The 21,225-nt window shown below is 28.6% G+C and overlaps 1 protein-coding gene across 2 annotated transcripts; it reads left to right on the top strand.

Moving 5' to 3' along the window:
* The first annotated feature begins 18,120 nt into the window (after positions 1-18,120).
* On the top strand, positions 18,121-20,984 carry Jwa (PRA1 family protein Jwa). Of its 2 annotated transcripts, none has more exons than XM_083089792.1 (4): positions 18,121-18,510; positions 18,992-19,209; positions 19,370-19,483; positions 20,825-20,984. In XM_083089792.1, the coding sequence occupies exons 1-4, from the start codon at positions 18,311-18,313 to the stop codon at positions 20,848-20,850; spliced, it is 558 nt and encodes a 185-aa protein (XP_082945918.1). In that variant the 5' UTR covers positions 18,121-18,310; the 3' UTR covers positions 20,851-20,984. The 2 variants fall into 2 exon arrangements, with proteins under 2 accessions (XP_082945918.1, XP_082945911.1); XM_083089785.1 differs by lacking the exon at positions 20,825-20,984 and adding an exon at positions 20,621-20,808.
* The last annotated feature ends 241 nt before the right edge of the window (positions 20,985-21,225 follow it).

The following is a 21,225-nucleotide window of genomic DNA, read 5'->3' as shown; positions in this document are numbered from 1 at the left end:
GATTTAAATAATGTAAAGAATCACTTTTAAAACAGTCATTAATAAAGTTATCGATCGTCTCTTAAATTATAGAAGAAAATATTTGCACCACCAGCATTTTGTACGAACTATTACAAACAATATTCAAAGACGTGGAAAGATAAACAAAGCTTCAATGTATAAGTCAACGATTAAATTATAAGATAAATCGCGATTTAAAATTCCCGAAAAAACGCGACGAATAAATAAATCGATAATATTCGGAATATTCGATTGTGATATATACCTGTATACCTTTTATAATATAATAATCGTAGCGCCTCAATAGACATTATAATCGCGCGCGATATAATTATCACATAAATGCGAAGATATTTTGACAGACAATTTGATGTCTGTAATATTTACAAATACAGTACTCACTGTCCGAGTCAATTGCGAATCTTTATAAGATAAATCGCGACTCGAATTCACGAGAAAACGCGACGAATAAATAAGTCGATAATATGCGGAATATTTGATCGCGATACGTATAATTTTTATAATATAATAATCGAAGCTCTCAATAGACACGTGCACGATATAATTATTATCACGTAAATATAGAAAATCGAAAATATTTCGACAAACATTTGAGGTCTGTAATGTTTGTGAATATGCAATTCACTGACCGATTTACTTGCGAATTTTTATAAGATAAATTGCGATTTAAAATTCGCGATAAAACGCGACGAATAAATAAATCGATAATATTCAAAATATTCAATTGCAGATACGCGAGTGACATACCGGTAATCCGATAAAAAGAGGAGTGATCTTAAAAATGGAGAACGATTAACATCTTGTTTCTACATCAGATTTCGCAAGATCAATCTGCGAAGAAAAGTTAAGTGATCCATTGAACATCGGGAAGTTCACTGTAGGAGGGAACGAATCCTGGATCTTCCGAACTACTCCCGATAGCAATGATTTCAGTCAATAAATCAATGACAATTATCCCTCGTTATTATCTTCAATTTACGAAATTGATATGCATATCAAAAGACATGTTCTTCCATGATTAAGAAATATATTTCTTTATTGAAAATTAAATGGATATAACGACCTTTTTTATTGAAATGTGATTACGAACGATTATATTTATAAATAATAAAATACATGCATTTTTGGAGTTTGTGTTAAATGTGCGAACACATATAATTTGGGGTACCGTTCGCGTGCGCGAGACGAATCGAACCCGATATCAGCAAGATTTAAAAAATTTCAATTTGAACAGTGTGCAAAATAAAATAAATCAAATAATTTTAAACAATTAATTCTGGATTAATTCTCTAGATTCTTATTCTTATAACGTTTAAATTAATAATTTCTGTTCTTTTAATCAATATCTTACTGATATAGGGGTACCCATTCGATTTGTCTCGAAATTTTTAAGTATTCGCACATTTTATGTAACATTCATGTATAATTTCGCGTATATATAATATATAACATTATTAAAAATTATAAAAATATTTTGGATACGTGAATTTGTGCATGTATTTTATTATACATATATATAAAATGGTATATACCTAAAAACTAATATTTCAAAATGGCGATGGATGTCCAATACCTGCAAATAATTTCTTAAAAGAAACTAAAAATTAATGTTAATATCCCCAACACCTAGAAATAATTTTTCAAAAGAAACAAATTATATTAATTAAAAATATATTCATTCGTAATCATTTTTATTCAAAAAATTTATACAAATTAATTATAATATGAAATTACTTGAAAAATTAAAATTTATACACAACGCTATATCCATATTTAATCTACTATTCAATCTTTCTGGCATTATATATATAGACAATAATAATACCAATCCTAATAATGATAGAACATTTTTAACGAAGAAAAAAGAAGATACATTTCTCTCATCTAAATATATATTATTTAAATTAATTCGACGTTAAAGAAGCGTATCGTCGTTGAATTACTACCGAAATCATTGCTTTCGGAAATTGCCAGGAAAACCTGAGATTAGTTCCTTTAATCTTACAATAAAAATTCCCAATTTTTAACAGGGCACCGACCTAGACGTCGCGAATGGATCTCACAAGAACCGGTGAGAAATAATTCTCCATGATGAAAATCGTTTCGATTCCTCGGTGGTACGAGCCACGCAACTTTCATTAAAGTTTATTTAACGGAAAGAACAATGATAACTCTTTTATTAAAACGACAATCTCGTCTAAGAACGCGAAAAAGAACGCGAAAAAAACATGGTGTTTTCGCAACGGTAATTTATTAATTTATTTATGAATATTTTCCGATACGAAAAAAAAATTCGTAAATACAAATATAACTGAAAAAACAAATTATTAAATTCATAATAATTAACTCGCGATTCTAGAATATCGAAGATGATCGTTAAATTTTGTGAAGCTAATATTTAATCGTTGACTGATCACATCGAATCTTTACTTTTATTCGACATTTCTTTATATTTAATTAGCAATATTTAGGAATATTATCTGACGAGAGGGACAGCGATAAAATTCTTCTGTTAAAATGATAATCTTGTATAAGGACGCGAAGAGAACGCGGAAGGAATGGTATTTTCGCAATCATAATTTAATAATTTATTTTAAGAATATTCAGTTCCGCGCGATATGGAATTCATAAATAAATAAAGCTAACGGAAAGCATATCATTAAATTTATTATAATTGACTCGCGATTCTGTAACGAAGGCGTCCGTCAAATTTTATAATGCTTATATTTAATCATTAATTTAGCATCGAATTTTTACATTTTATATAAAAATTTTCCGAATTTATTAATGACTCTTTGACATGAAAATACAAACAGTTACTCCTTTATGAATATTCCAAAAATATATACTACAGAAACAAATACTTTAATTCAAATGAATTACTATTATGTTAATCATTATTATGTAATCATTATACGTATACTATCGATAATTTTTCGTATAATTTTCATAAGAATTTACAATCGTAAATACAATTTCATATAATATAATTATAGTCATAATTGTATTGTATTTTACAATTAAAATATCAATGTTAGATTATAATTAAAATACAATTATAACTATTTATAATTTACAATTTACAATTTACAAATTTATGATGCTATCAATATCAAATAATAATATTCCATTTATTCAAATATTTAATAACATCGAAATAATAATTTGATACTGATAGCATTAACATTTGGATTTAATATTATATTTGATTTAATACACATATATTTTTAAGTTTTAAAATAAAATATAACGTGTTAAGATTTCTTAAACGTTAATAATTATGCAATTTCTTTAATATTTCTGAAGATAATGTTGATAATTTAAATTTCACTTTTAAAACATTTTTATTTTTAAAACATGATATATTTATTTTTACGTTTTTAAAAATAAATTCAACTTAATTAAAATAATTTTAATTTACCCCTAGGATTATTGGAATATTAAAAGAAAGAATGAATCTTACTTAATAGCCCTAACAACCCTATTATTAAAGGCTTCTAATAATTTTAATAGCTCTAACAATCCTACTATTACAGAATTCTAATGATCTTAAGAGCCCTAACAACGCTAATATTAATAGAAGAATTCTAATGATTTTACTTAATAGCCTTAACAATCCTACTTCCTGATTAACTAAAATTATTCGAGATTTGAGGAATCTATCTCTAATCATCACCTCACCTAATCATGTATATATTTTAGTAACCGCGTGCCCTAACCGCGTATCCTAACCGTAGTTTTCGGGCCAGTTGAACCTACCTTTCGTTGATCCTGGCCACTTTCTTTCTCGATCTCTAATCAGAGATCGAAGAAGGAGATAATTACTCCTTCTTTTGCCGAATAATTACCGGCAAAAGAGCGTGAAATATTTACGCTCATTTAGTAACGATCGTTCGATTTCACGATCGTTCGTTAAATATTGAATATAACTTTATTTTAACTGAAATAAAGCCAAATTACTACAAATTTCTATAAATCATATTTTATAATAAAATATAAAATTAATGTGTGTATTTATCATATTACAAATTATTTAATTAATTCATCATTTGGCTTTATATTAAGTTAAAGTAAAGTTTAAAAACAATATCTACAAACAAATTCTACGATGGATGAGCTATGAGCAATTAGAAGATAAGTGCGTATTATAAGAATAAATTAGCATAAAAAATTGATAAAATTGATAATTGTTAATGCGTGTGCTTTATTTAATAAATTAGACAAAATCTTTACAAAAAAATCTTTTCTTGATCTCTTCTTTTTTTAATTAATATTTCAATATATTTTCGCAATAGATGTAAAGCATAAGTTCGAAAGAACTTATTAAAATTATTTAATTTAATTGAATTAATTTAATTTAATTATTTAATTTAATTTATTTAATTTAATCCATTCTAGCTCATCCATTTTAAAGCAACGGATTTATCTACAATCTACAATCTACAATCTACATCTACATCTGCAATCTTTACGAATCCGTTACCTTAAAGTTAAATAAAAGTTTTTTTCACTCACCGGCATTGATGCGCAACAGCGGAGTTGTTGTTATCGAAGCTAGTTGTCTGTAACATACAAATATAAAACTCATTTATAATAATGCTCACAAAATGCAATTAATATTTAAACAAATTTTTATCGCGCGGAATTTTATATCCGATGTGTAAAATAATAAGCAGATAAACGTATGGAAAAATTTTATCAATTTTTAAAACTGTTTTTTAAATAGAAAATTTTATATGACTTTTATAAAAATCTTTCTCTTTAATTCATTTAAATAATAAGATCGAATTGTTGTTCGTTTATAACAAGTTAACGATTTATAACAATTAATATATAAATAATAGATATTCACCATCAGGTTGCTCCGCCGATGTAAGATGCCTCTCTCAGGCCTCCTCCTCCTCTCATGTTGTTGGCGCGCGATAACGACACTCCCGCACTCGCGAGCGATATTTTTATATCACTATTTCCGCTATTTTACGCGCGATACTGAACGGCACTCCCGCACTATTTCGGTACGACAAAAAATTTTCTATTTGATATCGCGCGATGTATATACTTAATATGTATATACTATCAACGACACTCCCGGTTTCGGTACGAACGAAAATCCCATTTTACTTACGAGAATCAGCTTCGAGTCAACAGGTCGGGAATGCAACGGTACAACGAGCAAGGACTAAGCCCAAACCGGAAAGAAGACAAAACGATTGACGGAAATAGAGGAAAATGAAGTTCATCAACTCTTTTTCGCGCATAATTATCTTATCTCGTATCGAACCTGGACCCGCTAAGCACGATTTCAGGTGCTCCGCCCGGACATATTATGCCTCCCGCGGTTGCTATATGCTACACCAGGCTGATAGACGGCAAAAGAAGAGGATACCCACATTTTTTAAACGCTAACATTCAGCAATTTAGAAAATGGGGAGGCAACCCCTTTTACCGAGCGAAAATCGTGCCTAGGGGAATCCACTCGACTCCTCGACAGGGTTAACACACGCAGTGCGTGTGGCTGTAGACGAGCAAAGAGAAGGGACCCATTGACGACCATTCCGAGCAATCGATCGAGTTCTAACTAATTCGGGCCGAATCACTTGACGAAGCACGAAGCACGAAGCACGAGTGTACGTTGCATAGCAATGTGTGCAAACTCGAAACATCCCAGTTAGTTGGCATCGGAAGTAGAGACTCGTGACAATAAATAAAATTGGGATTTTATATGAAAAAGTCCAAAAGTTTCGCGAAAACGCGACAACGCGAGAATACTACAACGCGAAAACGCGGTAACGAAGCGCTTGCCGTCCGCGGCACGTTGACAGCACCGACGACGCGAAAGGGTACTTAGCTTCCCATTCAAGCACCTTAAGATTTATCATAAATAGAAAAATTTAAGATAAACCTCAAGGCACCATCCAAGTACTAAGCCCTCCCACCGCGACAAGGTGTACCCCATGGGAGGGTTAAATTATATATAATACATAATTTGAAATTTATTTTGTAATACAGTACATAAATTTAAATTCGCAAATATAAACGATAAATAAAAATATAAAAGATAAAAGAAAAAATCTATTATATAAAGCAATGTTCAAAATAATTGATTTTAAAACTAATTATTGCGCGCAATTAATTTTTACTTTTAAATAGATATATTTTAATGTTATAAATCGCGTAATTTATAACAAAATAATTTATATTTCTTATAGATATAAACTTTTAAAATTGATAAATAAAAAAATTTCTACATTTTTATATATAAAATATTTAAATAAATATATTAATATGAAATGTTTTATAAAATATAAGAAGTATCTGAAAATATTAATTAATAAAAAATTTTATAAATGTTTTAATCATTTTAAAATAAAATGGAATATTTTTTATAAGTACATGTATTATATATGTTACAATTTAAAATCACTATTAAATCACTATCAAAGAAATAAAACGAAATGTGAAATATGTATATTTTGAATATATACTAATGATAAATAATTTATATATTGTCGCGTCCGCGGAACGATATATATCGAACGCGCGCGACACAATCGGCATACACTGACGCTCGTAACTAATAACGCGATTTAAGGTGTACAAGAATTTTAATAAACCGCGAGTAACATACAAGAATTCAGAATAATCGTAAAACGGATCACAAATAGACGTACGTCCGCATAGCTTGACAGCTGGGCTCAGACTCTCTGACAGTCGTTGTTTATAACATCTTGACAACGCGCGCGGAAACGATCTTCTTCGAAAGAATTCAACGGGTGACGAATACATTCAGCGGGATGGGACGCGGGGACGCAACAATATAATAAATAATGAATGTGATAAATAATTTATATCAATGACTTACATCATATCTTATTGGTCCATCCATTTCCAAAACCTTCATCTTTCTTTTGCTTTCTTCGCTTTTTCCTCGTGGCACTTCAATCCTCCTTGCACTCATTTGAATTCCTCGTTGCACTTACACTCATTCACAAAAAGTTCCTCGTTGCACTTGCAATTGTGTTCAGAGAAAGAATTTGATAATATATGAAACGTCTCACATTACTACTTCACTGTTCAAGAGTCACTGAGCGAATGATCGTAAGTCAGAAACATTAACGCGGTACTGTTTATATCGCCAAGGTTGACTATGTAAAGGAAGAATTTGATAATATATGAAACGTCACTACTTTACTGCTTAAGGTTACTGTGCAAATGATAATAAAGCCATGTGACGTATTAACAATAGCGCGATATTGTTTATCAAGGTCGAACACGGTGTTATTGATAATTCTCTCGTTGCCGAAATATTTTCTGTAATATAAAATATTTGCGCGAGGAATGTTAAATTATAGAAGTATTTTAATTTATTGATTAAGATTAATTAATTATTTATTAAATCATTCATCACTCATGAAGTATTTCGTTATGCTAATTATTTGCATCTATTCGATTGTTTTACTTCGTGTTCTCTCACAATCCAAATTATATTGAGATTGTCAAGTAGAATGATAAAGTGTGTGTGTAACACGGATGGAATATATTTGTGACCCTAAGTATTAAAATAATAATTATTGTCCGTAAAGATTGCAAACATCGATTATTTAATATGTTGGATTCCTGTCACATTAAATCGATTCTCGATTAAATTGTATATTGTTTAATTAACCAGGATTGAGAAAATTTAAAGCATTGGTCGAAATATATTTAATTTTAATATTGTTAAAGGAATATTATAAGCATATAATAAGCATCGATGATCAAAAGATCATAATATATTTAATTCTCTTGTCCCCTTTCATGTATCCCCTGTTTCAATTTTTATTCGCAGTAATGAATGATTACGATTCGATAAATATTTATCGTTGCGATACAGTCATCAGTCACGTTTCATGTCGTTTATCAAAAGTTAATTAATTTTTAATTATTAATATTTATAGCAAATTATGTTTCGATACTAATCGTAATCGTGTTTAGTACAAAAATTACAATATACGAAGCGTTTCTCATCACTACTTTATTACTCGAGAGTCACCGTGCGAATGATGACAAAGCCGTAATGTAGCGCGCTACTGTTTATATTTTATATTGCCAAAGTCGAACACCGTGTTATTGATAATTCGTTGCCGAAATATTTTATAAGTGATAGAAATCTAAGATAATAAATAATCATTTCGTTGCAAGCTTTAAGGACAATAATTATTTATAAATAATCGATTAATTAATCTATAAATTAAAATACTTCTGTTATCTAATATTTAATGTATATTTGCGTTAATGTATATTTTATAATGTATAAAATATTTCGGCAACGAATTATCAATAACACGGTGTTCGACTTTGGCAATATAAAATATAAACAGTAGCGCGCTACATTACGGCTTTGTCATCATTCGCACGGTGACTCTCGAGTAATAAAGTAGTGATGAGAAACGCTTCGTATATTGTAATTTTTGTACTAAACACGATTACGATTAGTATCGAAACATAATTTGCTATAAATATTAATAATTAAAAATTAATTAACTTTTGATAAACGACATGAAACGTGACTGATGACTGTATCGCAACGATAAATATTTATCGAATCGTAATCATTCATTACTGCGAATAAAAATTGAAACAGGGGATACATGAAAGGGGACAAGAGAATTAAATATATTATGATCTTTTGATCATCGATGCTTATTATATGCTTATAATATTCCTTTAACAATATTAAAATTAAATATATTTCGACCAATGCTTTAAATTTTCTCAATCCTGGTTAATTAAACAATATACAATTTAATCGAGAATCGATTTAATGTGACAGGAATCCAACATATTAAATAATCGATGTTTGCAATCTTTACGGACAATAATTATTATTTTAATACTTAGGGTCACAAATATATTCCATCCGTGTTACACACACACTTTATCATTCTACTTGACAATCTCAATATAATTTGGATTGTGAGAGAACACGAAGTAAAACAATCGAATAGATGCAAATAATTAGCATAACGAAATACTTCATGAGTGATGAATGATTTAATAAATAATTAATTAATCTTAATCAATAAATTAAAATACTTCTATAATTTAACATTCCTCGCGCAAATATTTTATATTACAGAAAATATTTCGGCAACGAGAGAATTATCAATAACACCGTGTTCGACCTTGATAAACAATATCGCGCTATTGTTAATACGTCACATGGCTTTATTATCATTTGCACAGTAACCTTAAGCAGTAAAGTAGTGACGTTTCATATATTATCAAATTCTTCCTTTACATAGTCAACCTTGGCGATATAAACAGTACCGCGTTAATGTTTCTGACTTACGATCATTCGCTCAGTGACTCTTGAACAGTGAAGTAGTAATGTGAGACGTTTCATATATTATCAAATTCTTTCTCTGAACACAATTGCAAGTGCAACGAGGAACTTTTTGTGAATGAGTGTAAGTGCAACGAGGAATTCAAATGAGTGCAAGGAGGATTGAAGTGCCACGAGGAAAAAGCGAAGAAAGCAAAAGAAAGATGAAGGTTTTGGAAATGGATGGACCAATAAGATATGATGTAAGTCATTGATATAAATTATTTATCACATTCATTATTTATTATATTGTTGCGTCCCCGCGTCCCATCCCGCTGAATGTATTCGTCACCCGTTGAATTCTTTCGAAGAAGATCGTTTCCGCGCGCGTTGTCAAGATGTTATAAACAACGACTGTCAGAGAGTCTGAGCCCAGCTGTCAAGCTATGCGGACGTACGTCTATTTGTGATCCGTTTTACGATTATTCTGAATTCTTGTATGTTACTCGCGGTTTATTAAAATTCTTGTACACCTTAAATCGCGTTATTAGTTACGAGCGTCAGTGTATGCCGATTGTGTCGCGCGCGTTCGATATATATCGTTCCGCGGACGCGACAATATATAAATTATTTATCATTAGTATATATTCAAAATATACATATTTCACATTTCGTTTTATTTCTTTGATAGTGATTTAATAGTGATTTTAAATTGTAACATATATAATACATGTACTTATAAAAAATATTCCATTTTATTTTAAAATGATTAAAACATTTATAAAATTTTTTATTAATTAATATTTTCAGATACTTCTTATATTTTATAAAACATTTCATATTAATATATTTATTTAAATATTTTATATATAAAAATGTAGAAATTTTTTTATTTATCAATTTTAAAAGTTTATATCTATAAGAAATATAAATTATTTTGTTATAAATTACGCGATTTATAACATTAAAATATATCTATTTAAAAGTAAAAATTAATTGCGCGCAATAATTAGTTTTAAAATCAATTATTTTGAACATTGCTTTATATAATAGATTTTTTCTTTTATCTTTTATATTTTTATTTATCGTTTATATTTGCGAATTTAAATTTATGTACTGTATTACAAAATAAATTTCAAATTATGTATTATATATAATTTAACCCTCCCATGGGGTACACCTTGTCGCGGTGGGAGGGCTTAGTACTTGGATGGTGCCTTGAGGTTTATCTTAAATTTTTCTATTTATGATAAATCTTAAGGTGCTTGAATGGGAAGCTAAGTACCCTTTCGCGTCGTCGGTGCTGTCAACGTGCCGCGGACGGCAAGCGCTTCGTTACCGCGTTTTCGCGTTGTAGTATTCTCGCGTTGTCGCGTTTTCGCGAAACTTTTGGACTTTTTCATATAAAATCCCAATTTTATTTATTGTCACGAGTCTCTACTTCCGATGCCAACTAACTGGGATGTTTCGAGTTTGCACACATTGCTATGCAACGTACACTCGTGCTTCGTGCTTCGTGCTTCGTCAAGTGATTCGGCCCGAATTAGTTAGAACTCGATCGATTGCTCGGAATGGTCGTCAATGGGTCCCTTCTCTTTGCTCGTCTACAGCCACACGCACTGCGTGTGTTAACCCTGTCGAGGAGTCGAGTGGATTCCCCTAGGCACGATTTTCGCTCGGTAAAAGGGGTTGCCTCCCCATTTTCTAAATTGCTGAATGTTAGCGTTTAAAAAATGTGGGTATCCTCTTCTTTTGCCGTCTATCAGCCTGGTGTAGCATATAGCAACCGCGGGAGGCATAATATGTCCGGGCGGAGCACCTGAAATCGTGCTTAGCGGGTCCAGGTTCGATACGAGATAAGATAATTATGCGCGAAAAAGAGTTGATGAACTTCATTTTCCTCTATTTCCGTCAATCGTTTTGTCTTCTTTCCGGTTTGGGCTTAGTCCTTGCTCGTTGTACCGTTGCATTCCCGACCTGTTGACTCGAAGCTGATTCTCGTAAGTAAAATGGGATTTTCGTTCGTACCGAAACCGGGAGTGTCGTTGATAGTATATACATATTAAGTATATACATCGCGCGATATCAAATAGAAAATTTTTTGTCGTACCGAAATAGTGCGGGAGTGCCGTTCAGTATCGCGCGTAAAATAGCGGAAATAGTGATATAAAAATATCGCTCGCGAGTGCGGGAGTGTCGTTATCGCGCGCCAACAACATGAGAGGAGGAGGAGGCCTGAGAGAGGCATCTTACATCGGCGGAGCAACCTGATGGTGAATATCTATTATTTATATATTAATTGTTATAAATCGTTAACTTGTTATAAACGAACAACAATTCGATCTTATTATTTAAATGAATTAAAGAGAAAGATTTTTATAAAAGTCATATAAAATTTTCTATTTAAAAAACAGTTTTAAAAATTGATAAAATTTTTCCATACGTTTATCTGCTTATTATTTTACACATCGGATATAAAATTCCGCGCGATAAAAATTTGTTTAAATATTAATTGCATTTTGTGAGCATTATTATAAATGAGTTTTATATTTGTATGTTACAGACAACTAGCTTCGATAACAACAACTCCGCTGTTGCGCATCAATGCCGGTGAGTGAAAAAAACTTTTATTTAACTTTAAGGTAACGGATTCGTAAAGATTGCAGATGTAGATGTAGATTGTAGATTGTAGATTGTAGATAAATCCGTTGCTTTAAAATGGATGAGCTAGAATGGATTAAATTAAATAAATTAAATTAAATAATTAAATTAAATTAATTCAATTAAATTAAATAATTTTAATAAGTTCTTTCGAACTTATGCTTTACATCTATTGCGAAAATATATTGAAATATTAATTAAAAAAAGAAGAGATCAAGAAAAGATTTTTTTGTAAAGATTTTGTCTAATTTATTAAATAAAGCACACGCATTAACAATTATCAATTTTATCAATTTTTTATGCTAATTTATTCTTATAATACGCACTTATCTTCTAATTGCTCATAGCTCATCCATCGTAGAATTTGTTTGTAGATATTGTTTTTAAACTTTACTTTAACTTAATATAAAGCCAAATGATGAATTAATTAAATAATTTGTAATATGATAAATACACACATTAATTTTATATTTTATTATAAAATATGATTTATAGAAATTTGTAGTAATTTGGCTTTATTTCAGTTAAAATAAAGTTATATTCAATATTTAACGAACGATCGTGAAATCGAACGATCGTTACTAAATGAGCGTAAATATTTCACGCTCTTTTGCCGGTAATTATTCGGCAAAAGAAGGAGTAATTATCTCCTTCTTCGATCTCTGATTAGAGATCGAGAAAGAAAGTGGCCAGGATCAACGAAAGGTAGGTTCAACTGGCCCGAAAACTACGGTTAGGATACGCGGTTAGGGCACGCGGTTACTAAAATATATACATGATTAGGTGAGGTGATGATTAGAGATAGATTCCTCAAATCTCGAATAATTTTAGTTAATCAGGAAGTAGGATCGTTAAGGCTATTAAGTAAAATCATTAGAATTCTTCTATTAATATTAGCGTTGTTAGGGCTCTTAAGATCATTAGAATTCTGTAATAGTAGGATTGTTAGAGCTATTAAAATTATTAGAAGCCTTTAATAATAGGGTTGTTAGGGCTATTAAGTAAGATTCATTCTTTCTTTTAATATTCCAATAATCCTAGGGGTAAATTAAAATTATTTTAATTAAGTTGAATTTATTTTTAAAAACGTAAAAATAAATATATCATGTTTTAAAAATAAAAATGTTTTAAAAGTGAAATTTAAATTATCAACATTATCTTCAGAAATATTAAAGAAATTGCATAATTATTAACGTTTAAGAAATCTTAACACGTTATATTTTATTTTAAAACTTAAAAATATATGTGTATTAAATCAAATATAATATTAAATCCAAATGTTAATGCTATCAGTATCAAATTATTATTTCGATGTTATTAAATATTTGAATAAATGGAATATTATTATTTGATATTGATAGCATCATAAATTTGTAAATTGTAAATTGTAAATTATAAATAGTTATAATTGTATTTTAATTATAATCTAACATTGATATTTTAATTGTAAAATACAATACAATTATGACTATAATTATATTATATGAAATTGTATTTACGATTGTAAATTCTTATGTAAATTACACGAAAAATTATAATTTTCGATAATTATCGAAAGTATACGTATAATGATTACATAATAGTAATTAACATAATAGTAATTCATTAAATTAAAATATTTGTTTCTGTAGTATATATTTTTGGAATATTCATAAAAGAGTAACTGTTTGTATTTTCATATCAAAGACCCATTAATAAATTCGAAAAGGTTTTATATAAAATGTAAAAATTCGATGCTAAATTAATGATTAAATATAAGCATTATAAAATTTGACGGACGCCTTCGTTACAGAATTGCGAATCAATTATTATAAATTTAATGATATGCTTTCTGTTAGCTTTATTTATTTATGAATTCCATATCGCGCGGAACTAAATATAAGTCAACGATATTCTTAAAATAAATTATTAAATTATGATTCCGAAAATACCGTGTTCTTTCCGCGTTCTCTTCGCGTCCTTATACAAGATTATCATTTTAACAGAAGAATTTTATCGCTGTCCCTCTCGTCAGATAATATTCCTAAATATTGCTAATTAAATATAAAGAAATGTCGAATAAGAGAGTGAAGATTCGATAAGATTCGTGATAAGTCAACGATTAAATATTAACTTCACAAAATTTAACGGTCACCTTCGATATTATAGAATCGCGAGTTAATTATTATGAATTTAATAATTTATTTTTTCAGTTATATTTGCATTTACGAATTTTTTTTTCGTATCGGAAAATATTCATAAATAAATTAATAAATTACCGTTGCGAAAACACCGTGTTTTTCTTGCGTTCTTTTTCGCGTTCTTAGACGAGATTGTCGTTTTAATAAAAGAGTTATCATTGTTCCTTCCGTTAAATAAACTTTAATGAAAGTTGCGTGGCTCGTACCGCCGAGGAGTCAAAACGATTTTCATCATGGAGAATTATTTCTCACCGGTTCTTGTGAGATCCATTCGCGACGTCTAGTTCGGTGCCCTGTTAAAAATTGGGAATTTTTATTGTAAGATTGAAGGAACTAATCCCAGGTTTTCCTGGCAATTTCCGAAAGCAATGATTTTGGTAGTAATTCAACGACGGTACGCTTCTTTAACGTCGAATTAATTTAAATAATATATATTTAGATGAGAGAAATGTATCTTTTCTTTTCTTCGTTAAAAATGTTTTATCATTATTAGGATTGGTATTATTATTGTCTATATATATAATGCCAGAAAGATTTAATAGTAGATCAAATATGGATTTAGCGTTGTGTATAAATTTTAATTTTTCAAGAAATTTCATATTGTAATTAATTTTTATTAATTTTTTGATAAAAATGATTACGAACGAATATATTTTATTAATTATTAATTAATTATCTCATTTGAAAAATTATTTCTAGGTGTTGGGGATATTAACATTAATTTTTAGTTTCTTTTAAGAAACTATTTACAGGTATTGGACATCCATCGCCATTTTGAAATATTAGTTTTTAGGTATATACCATTTTATATATATGTATAATAAAATACATGCACAAATTCACGTATCCAAAATATTTTTATAATTTTTAATAATGTTATAAATTATATATACGCGAAATTATACATGAATGTTACATGAAATGTGCGAATACTTAAAAATTTCGAGACGAATCGAATGGGTACCCCTATATGAGTAAGATATTGATTAAAAGGAAAAAAATTATTAATTTAAACGTTATAAGAATAAGAATCTAGAGAATTAATTCAGAATTAATTGTTTAAAATTATTTGATTTATTTTATTTTGCACACTGTTCAAATTGAAATTTTTTAAATCTTGCTGATATCGGGTTCGATTCGTCTCGCGCGCGCGAACGATACCCTAAATTATGTGTTCGCACATTAACACAAACTCCAATAATGCATGTATTTTATTATTTATAAATATAATCGTTCGTAATCACATTTCAATAAAAAAGGTCGTTATATCCATTTAATTTTCAATAAAGAAATATATTTCTTAATCATGGAAGAACATGTCTTTTGATATGCATATCAATTTCGTAAATTGAAGATAATAACGAGGGATAATTGTCATTGATTTATTGACTGAAATCATTGCTATCGGGAATAGTTCGGAAGATCCAGGATTCGTTCCCTCCTACAGTGAACTTCCCGATGTTCAATGGATCACTTAACTTTTCTTCGCAGATTGATCTTGCGAAATCTGATGTAGAAACAAGATGTTAATCGTTCTCCATTTTTTAAGATCGCTCCTCTTTTTATCAGATTACCGGTATGTCACTCGCGTATCTGCAATTGAATATTTTGAATATTATCGATTTATTTATTCGTCGCGTTTTATCGCGAATTTTAAATCGCAATTTATCTTATAAAAATTCGCAAGTAAATCGGTCAGTGAATTGCATATTCACAAACATTACAGACCTCAAATGTTTGTCGAAATATTTTCGATTTTCTATATTTACGTGATAATAATTATATCGTGCACGTGTCTATTGAGAGCTTCGATTATTATATTATAAAAATTATACGTATCGCGATCAAATATTCCGCATATTATCGACTTATTTATTCGTCGCGTTTTCTCGTGAATTCGAGTCGCGATTTATCTTATAAAGATTCGCAATTGACTCGGACAGTGAGTACTGTATTTGTAAATATTACAGACATCAAATTGTCTGTCAAAATATCTTCGCATTTATGTGATAATTATATCGCGCGCGATTATAATGTCTATTGAGGCGCTACGATTATTATATTATAAAAGGTATACAGGTATATATCACAATCGAATATTCCGAATATTATCGATTTATTTATTCGTCGCGTTTTTTCGGGAATTTTAAATCGCGATTTATCTTATAATTTAATCGTTGACTTATACATTGAAGCTTTGTTTATCTTTCCACGTCTTTGAATATTGTTTGTAATAGTTCGTACAAAATGCTGGTGGTGCAAATATTTTCTTCTATAATTTAAGAGACGATCGATAACTTTATTAATGACTGTTTTAAAAGTGATTCTTTACATTATTTAAATCTTATTAAACTCTACAATTACATCGATTATTAGAGGGACTTTGAAAATAATTCGTTCTGTTATTTTCTATTATACGTAGTTACAACGCGATTTTTAATTATATTTTAAAGTTTATAGAGCTCATTTCATCTTATTCAGCTAATCATGCGCGAAATAGGATATGTATTTTATTCTCAATCGTGAAATTTATATAAAGTCGCGTATTAATCGCAAATAAATCGGACAGTGAATTTTATGTTCATAAACAATACGGATCACAAATGTTTGCCAAAATATCTTCGTTTGTCATCATTTTTGTGATAATAATTATATCGCACGCGTGTCTATTGATAGTTTAGATTATCATATTATAAAAATTATGCGTATCTCGCAATCGCGCGAATATTCCGATTATTGTCGATTTATTTATTCGTCGCGTTTTCTCGCGAATTTTAAATCGCGATTTATTTAGTAATTTAATTGTTGATTTCGAAGTTTATTCTATCTTTTCATTTTGAATATTTCCTTTGATAATCTATACAAAATGCGCCAGTAATGCAAATACTTTCTTTTACAATCGAAGAAACGATCAATAATTTTATTAATGACTCTTTTGATCACGATTATTTACGTTATATAAAACTTATTAAATTCTATTATTGCATATCTATTATTAATAATAAATTTCGCGTAATTAATTTTCGCTGATCAGTCTCGTCTGGACTATGTAAAAATTTTTAGTAAATTTTATATTATACGTATATTTTGGACATTTTCGTGTAATAAATTATTCCATGTAATAAATTATTTTGTATTAAATTTCGAATTATATTTTGTATTAAATTTGTATTATATTTTGTCATATATTTTGTAATATGTATTTAGCATAAAAATATTATGCATAAAAATATTATGCATAAAAATATTATGCATAAAAATATTATATTAAGCATAAAAATATTATGTTGGTATGAAAATTATAATAAAAATATATAAAAATAATGTTAGCTATATTAAAGTGGAACATATGAATTCTTTATATTTTATATAAAGGGAGAGACTTAAAATATTTTGCAACGTCTATATTTTTCGAGTCTTAATTATAAAAACTTCAGAGGAATCAGTGATTAATTTGACAAATTCTATACATGTATTAATAATTAAATTTTGTATTAATAATTAAAATTTTAAATAATTAAAAAAATGATTGATAAATATCAAAGATCAGTTTACTGCTAATTAAGAAGATTTATAGAAATACGGTTAAAAATGTTTTTATCCCACAGCAGGCATTTTGTGTTTTGTAAATAAAAAGATATAAATATGACAATGAATATAGAAAAATATTTATTTCATCTTTGAATATTACAGTATCTTTCGCGATTGAATAATTTATTTACTATCTATTTACATACATAAGTATCTTGTTATACAGCACTGGTGCTACCGGCATTTCGTGCACATAGTACGGAACAAAACCAGAAATTGTGCACATTATATATTACCCTCTGAGAACATTCATGGACATTGGCTTTGTAGTTCATGTCTACGTTTTCAATGTCCATAGAAGGAGTATCGCTTTCAGGGATCACCTAAAAGCAGGCCATGACACCTCTCAGTCTTCTCTCTGGTAGCATTTTCAGCGTTTCAAGACCAATGTTAAGATAAACGTAGAAGTTGTCAATCTTGCATGACATTAGTGTTAGACTCGTCATCGTCCAAAAATACCGGCAGGATAATTGCGTAGAAGACCGGCGAGACCTGTTAAAGCGAAATCGCGTGTCATTGAAGACGAGTATCCCGATATTGTCACTCTGTCGCGATGGACAAGACGAAGCTGATCAGTAACGACCTGGAGTTACCACCGTTGCGTAGCTTGGACGACTTCCTGTTGGAGTCTGCTCGTTTCCAACTACCAAATCTCAAAGACTTGGAGAAATGGGGCAACCGGGTGGTCAACAACCTTCTGTATTATCAGACCAATTATCTATTCATGTCCGTCATTATCTTCCTCATTGTTGGGTAAGTTATCTTTATAATCTTTGGAAGAGAGTGATTATATAAATTACGCGTAAATATTCATTTTTTATAAATTGATGCTCAATTTTTGGAATTTTTGTTAATTGCGAAATTCTTTTGTTAATGAATTTAGCAGAAAAAACTGCTTAATGACAGTTGAATGTGATTGATTCTTATTTTCAGATTTAGCAAATCAACGTCGAATGTTATAAGAATAATACAAGTTTTTTTCTGTTGAAAAGCAGTCTTAAAATTTCTGATTTTAATTTTTATATATGATATGCTTTAAACATATTAAATATTTCTTTTCTTATTAATAAATTTTAAAACTCTACAAGATGTAGATTAATAAATATTTTAATTAATATTTCTTTAATTCTTTAAAATTTTTAATTTTTTCAACAAAAATATCTTGTATTTTTTGTACTTTCTACATAAACTTATTTATGTTGTATTTATTATTATATGAATTTTATACACATAGATTACTTCATCCTGTTAAAATGCTAGTCGGTATGTTAGCAATGATGGCAATTTTGGGTACATTTGCCTATGTATCTATGGAAGGAAGTGTAATACATAATTTTAAAAAGCGATATCCAGCAGTTGGAGTGTTGTTTATAATATTTGCTGGATGTTTCATAACATATACTCTTGGGTCTCTCTTAGTTTTCTTGCTGGGTATTTTATTACCTTTCTGTGGTAAGCGCAACAATTGATACTATTTTATATTGCCATATACATATATATATATATATATATATATATATATATATATATATACATATATGCTGCTTTTACTATTTTTTGAATAATAGAAATCAAAAGTTGATTACTTTATTCGTTGTATTAATACCTTTAGTGACATTTGTGCATGCCTCACTGAGATTGAGAAATATCAAAAACAAGATTGTCAACAAAATTGAAGGCATTGGCTTGAAACGCACACCAATGGGTGTGTTTCTGGGACATCTCGGTATGGAAGAAGAATTCTTTTCATAAATTTTTATAATTTGCTTTGAAGTCATTAAGACAAGTTGAATGAAAATGCTTTGCAATCCAACTACTTTGCTCTACATTACCCACATGATACCATATATAGGTTTTCATGCTAATCCTTATATTATAAAGTTTCGACATCTATTTTTAAAAATATCCTTAATAAAACTTAAAGAAAAAAAATAGACATATTTACCCTCAATATTATCATGCATTCTCTTGTGCTCAATAGTATCAATAAAAAAATAAAAATTCCAAGGTTTGAAAAGTAATTTCAGATCAATATATTGTTAATGGCAAATCACCATATTTTCTTATCTAGTCGCTAATAATAGTATTTAAAATTTATATGTTATATTTTAAAAGCTTATATAATGTTAATATTTTTAATCAAATCTATATATTTGCTGATAGTGTGTGAATGAAAGTAACAAACTTATTATTTATTAACAATATTTAATATTTTTGGACCGCATCTTCTCTAATATAGCTTTATCTATATTGTATGTGTGTGTGTGTGTACATATATATGCACACATTGTACAACATTAAGTACATATAGCGTTGTCTCCGAATATAATGTTTATTACTAAAAGAATTGTACACTCTTTAAGGATATTCTGTAGCATAGACAGTATATTGATATTATTGTATTGATTTGATATATATATGAAATCTGTTTAATGAAAAGATTATCGTTATATAATGTACTGAGACATATATGAATAAAAATACTTGAATTATCTTTCTTATTTTTTCAAGCAATTTTAACAAGTATTATCTCCAGAACACATTGCATTATCCACAAGAGGATTTTAAAAACTGCATTTACTAACAACATATATATGATTTCTTATATATTTATTTTTATATTCTATATATATATATATATATATATAAATTTTTTTATTTCAGTATTAAATTTGTTACATTTATTCATTAATATTTAAGTTTGATAAATGGATTGGCAGATTGGACGTATAATTAATTTTTGGCTTTTAAATTATAATTTTTTTTAGCAATGCAACACTATTTACTATTATATAAAAATTCTATTAATTATTAATTATGTTATCTAATATTTTATTATTTTTTTTTTCATTCCATTATACAGACGATGTGACTGGTATGACCCTGCGCGCGCAGACATCATTCATGCAACCGCCTAATTAATATCCTGCTTATGCATCAGGTTGTATATTAAATTGACAAAATTAATATCAATAATCATTGATACTTGTAACTGCTGCTGCTCTAATCGAATCATATGGTTTTATCATATTATTATCATGATGAAATGAATCTTGTATTATTTCAGAATATAGATTTGACAAATATTTGTAACTTACAACGAAAATAATGTTATGTGATCCCTAAAACAACAAAATTGATAAATAATAATGCAAAATTGATAAATAATTAATCTAAAATACTAAATATTGAACTTTACATATTTACACCAAAACTGTTAATTATTTTTTTCTTGAAATATGTACTTATTTTAAGAAGATTGTATACCTATTTTTTAAATGTTATGTTATATATTTCTATATATATATATGTATATATGTGTGTATATATATATATATATATATATATAAAATGTATATTATATGTGATATCAATATTTAAAGATTGAGACGCCTATCTACATGATGTATATAAAATATGATATTTTGAATTTATTTGTATATATGTACATATATGTGTAATATATGT

The sequence above is a fragment of the Camponotus vicinus genome, unplaced genomic scaffold (genome assembly GCF_025532165.1).
Source record: "Camponotus vicinus isolate PSW18456_S1 unplaced genomic scaffold, iyCamVici1.0 SCAF_1, whole genome shotgun sequence".
NCBI lineage: Eukaryota > Metazoa > Arthropoda > Insecta > Hymenoptera > Formicidae > Camponotus > Camponotus vicinus.
The sequence above is the reverse complement of the archived record's forward strand: the minus strand, read 5'-3'. Positions and strand labels throughout refer to the sequence as shown.

Bases quoted from the DNA above. Each gene is read 5' to 3' on its own strand.
- Jwa (XM_083089785.1), top strand. From the start codon at position 18,311: ATGGACAAGACGAAGCTGATCAGTAACGACCTGGAGTTACCACCGTTG. The intron at 18,511-18,991 runs GTAAGTTATCTT...TTATACACATAG, and splicing joins ATTATCTTCCTCATTGTTGG to ATTACTTCATCCTGTTAAAA. The intron at 19,484-20,620 runs GTATGGAAGAAG...TCCATTATACAG, and splicing joins TGTGTTTCTGGGACATCTCG to ACGATGTGACTGGTATGACC.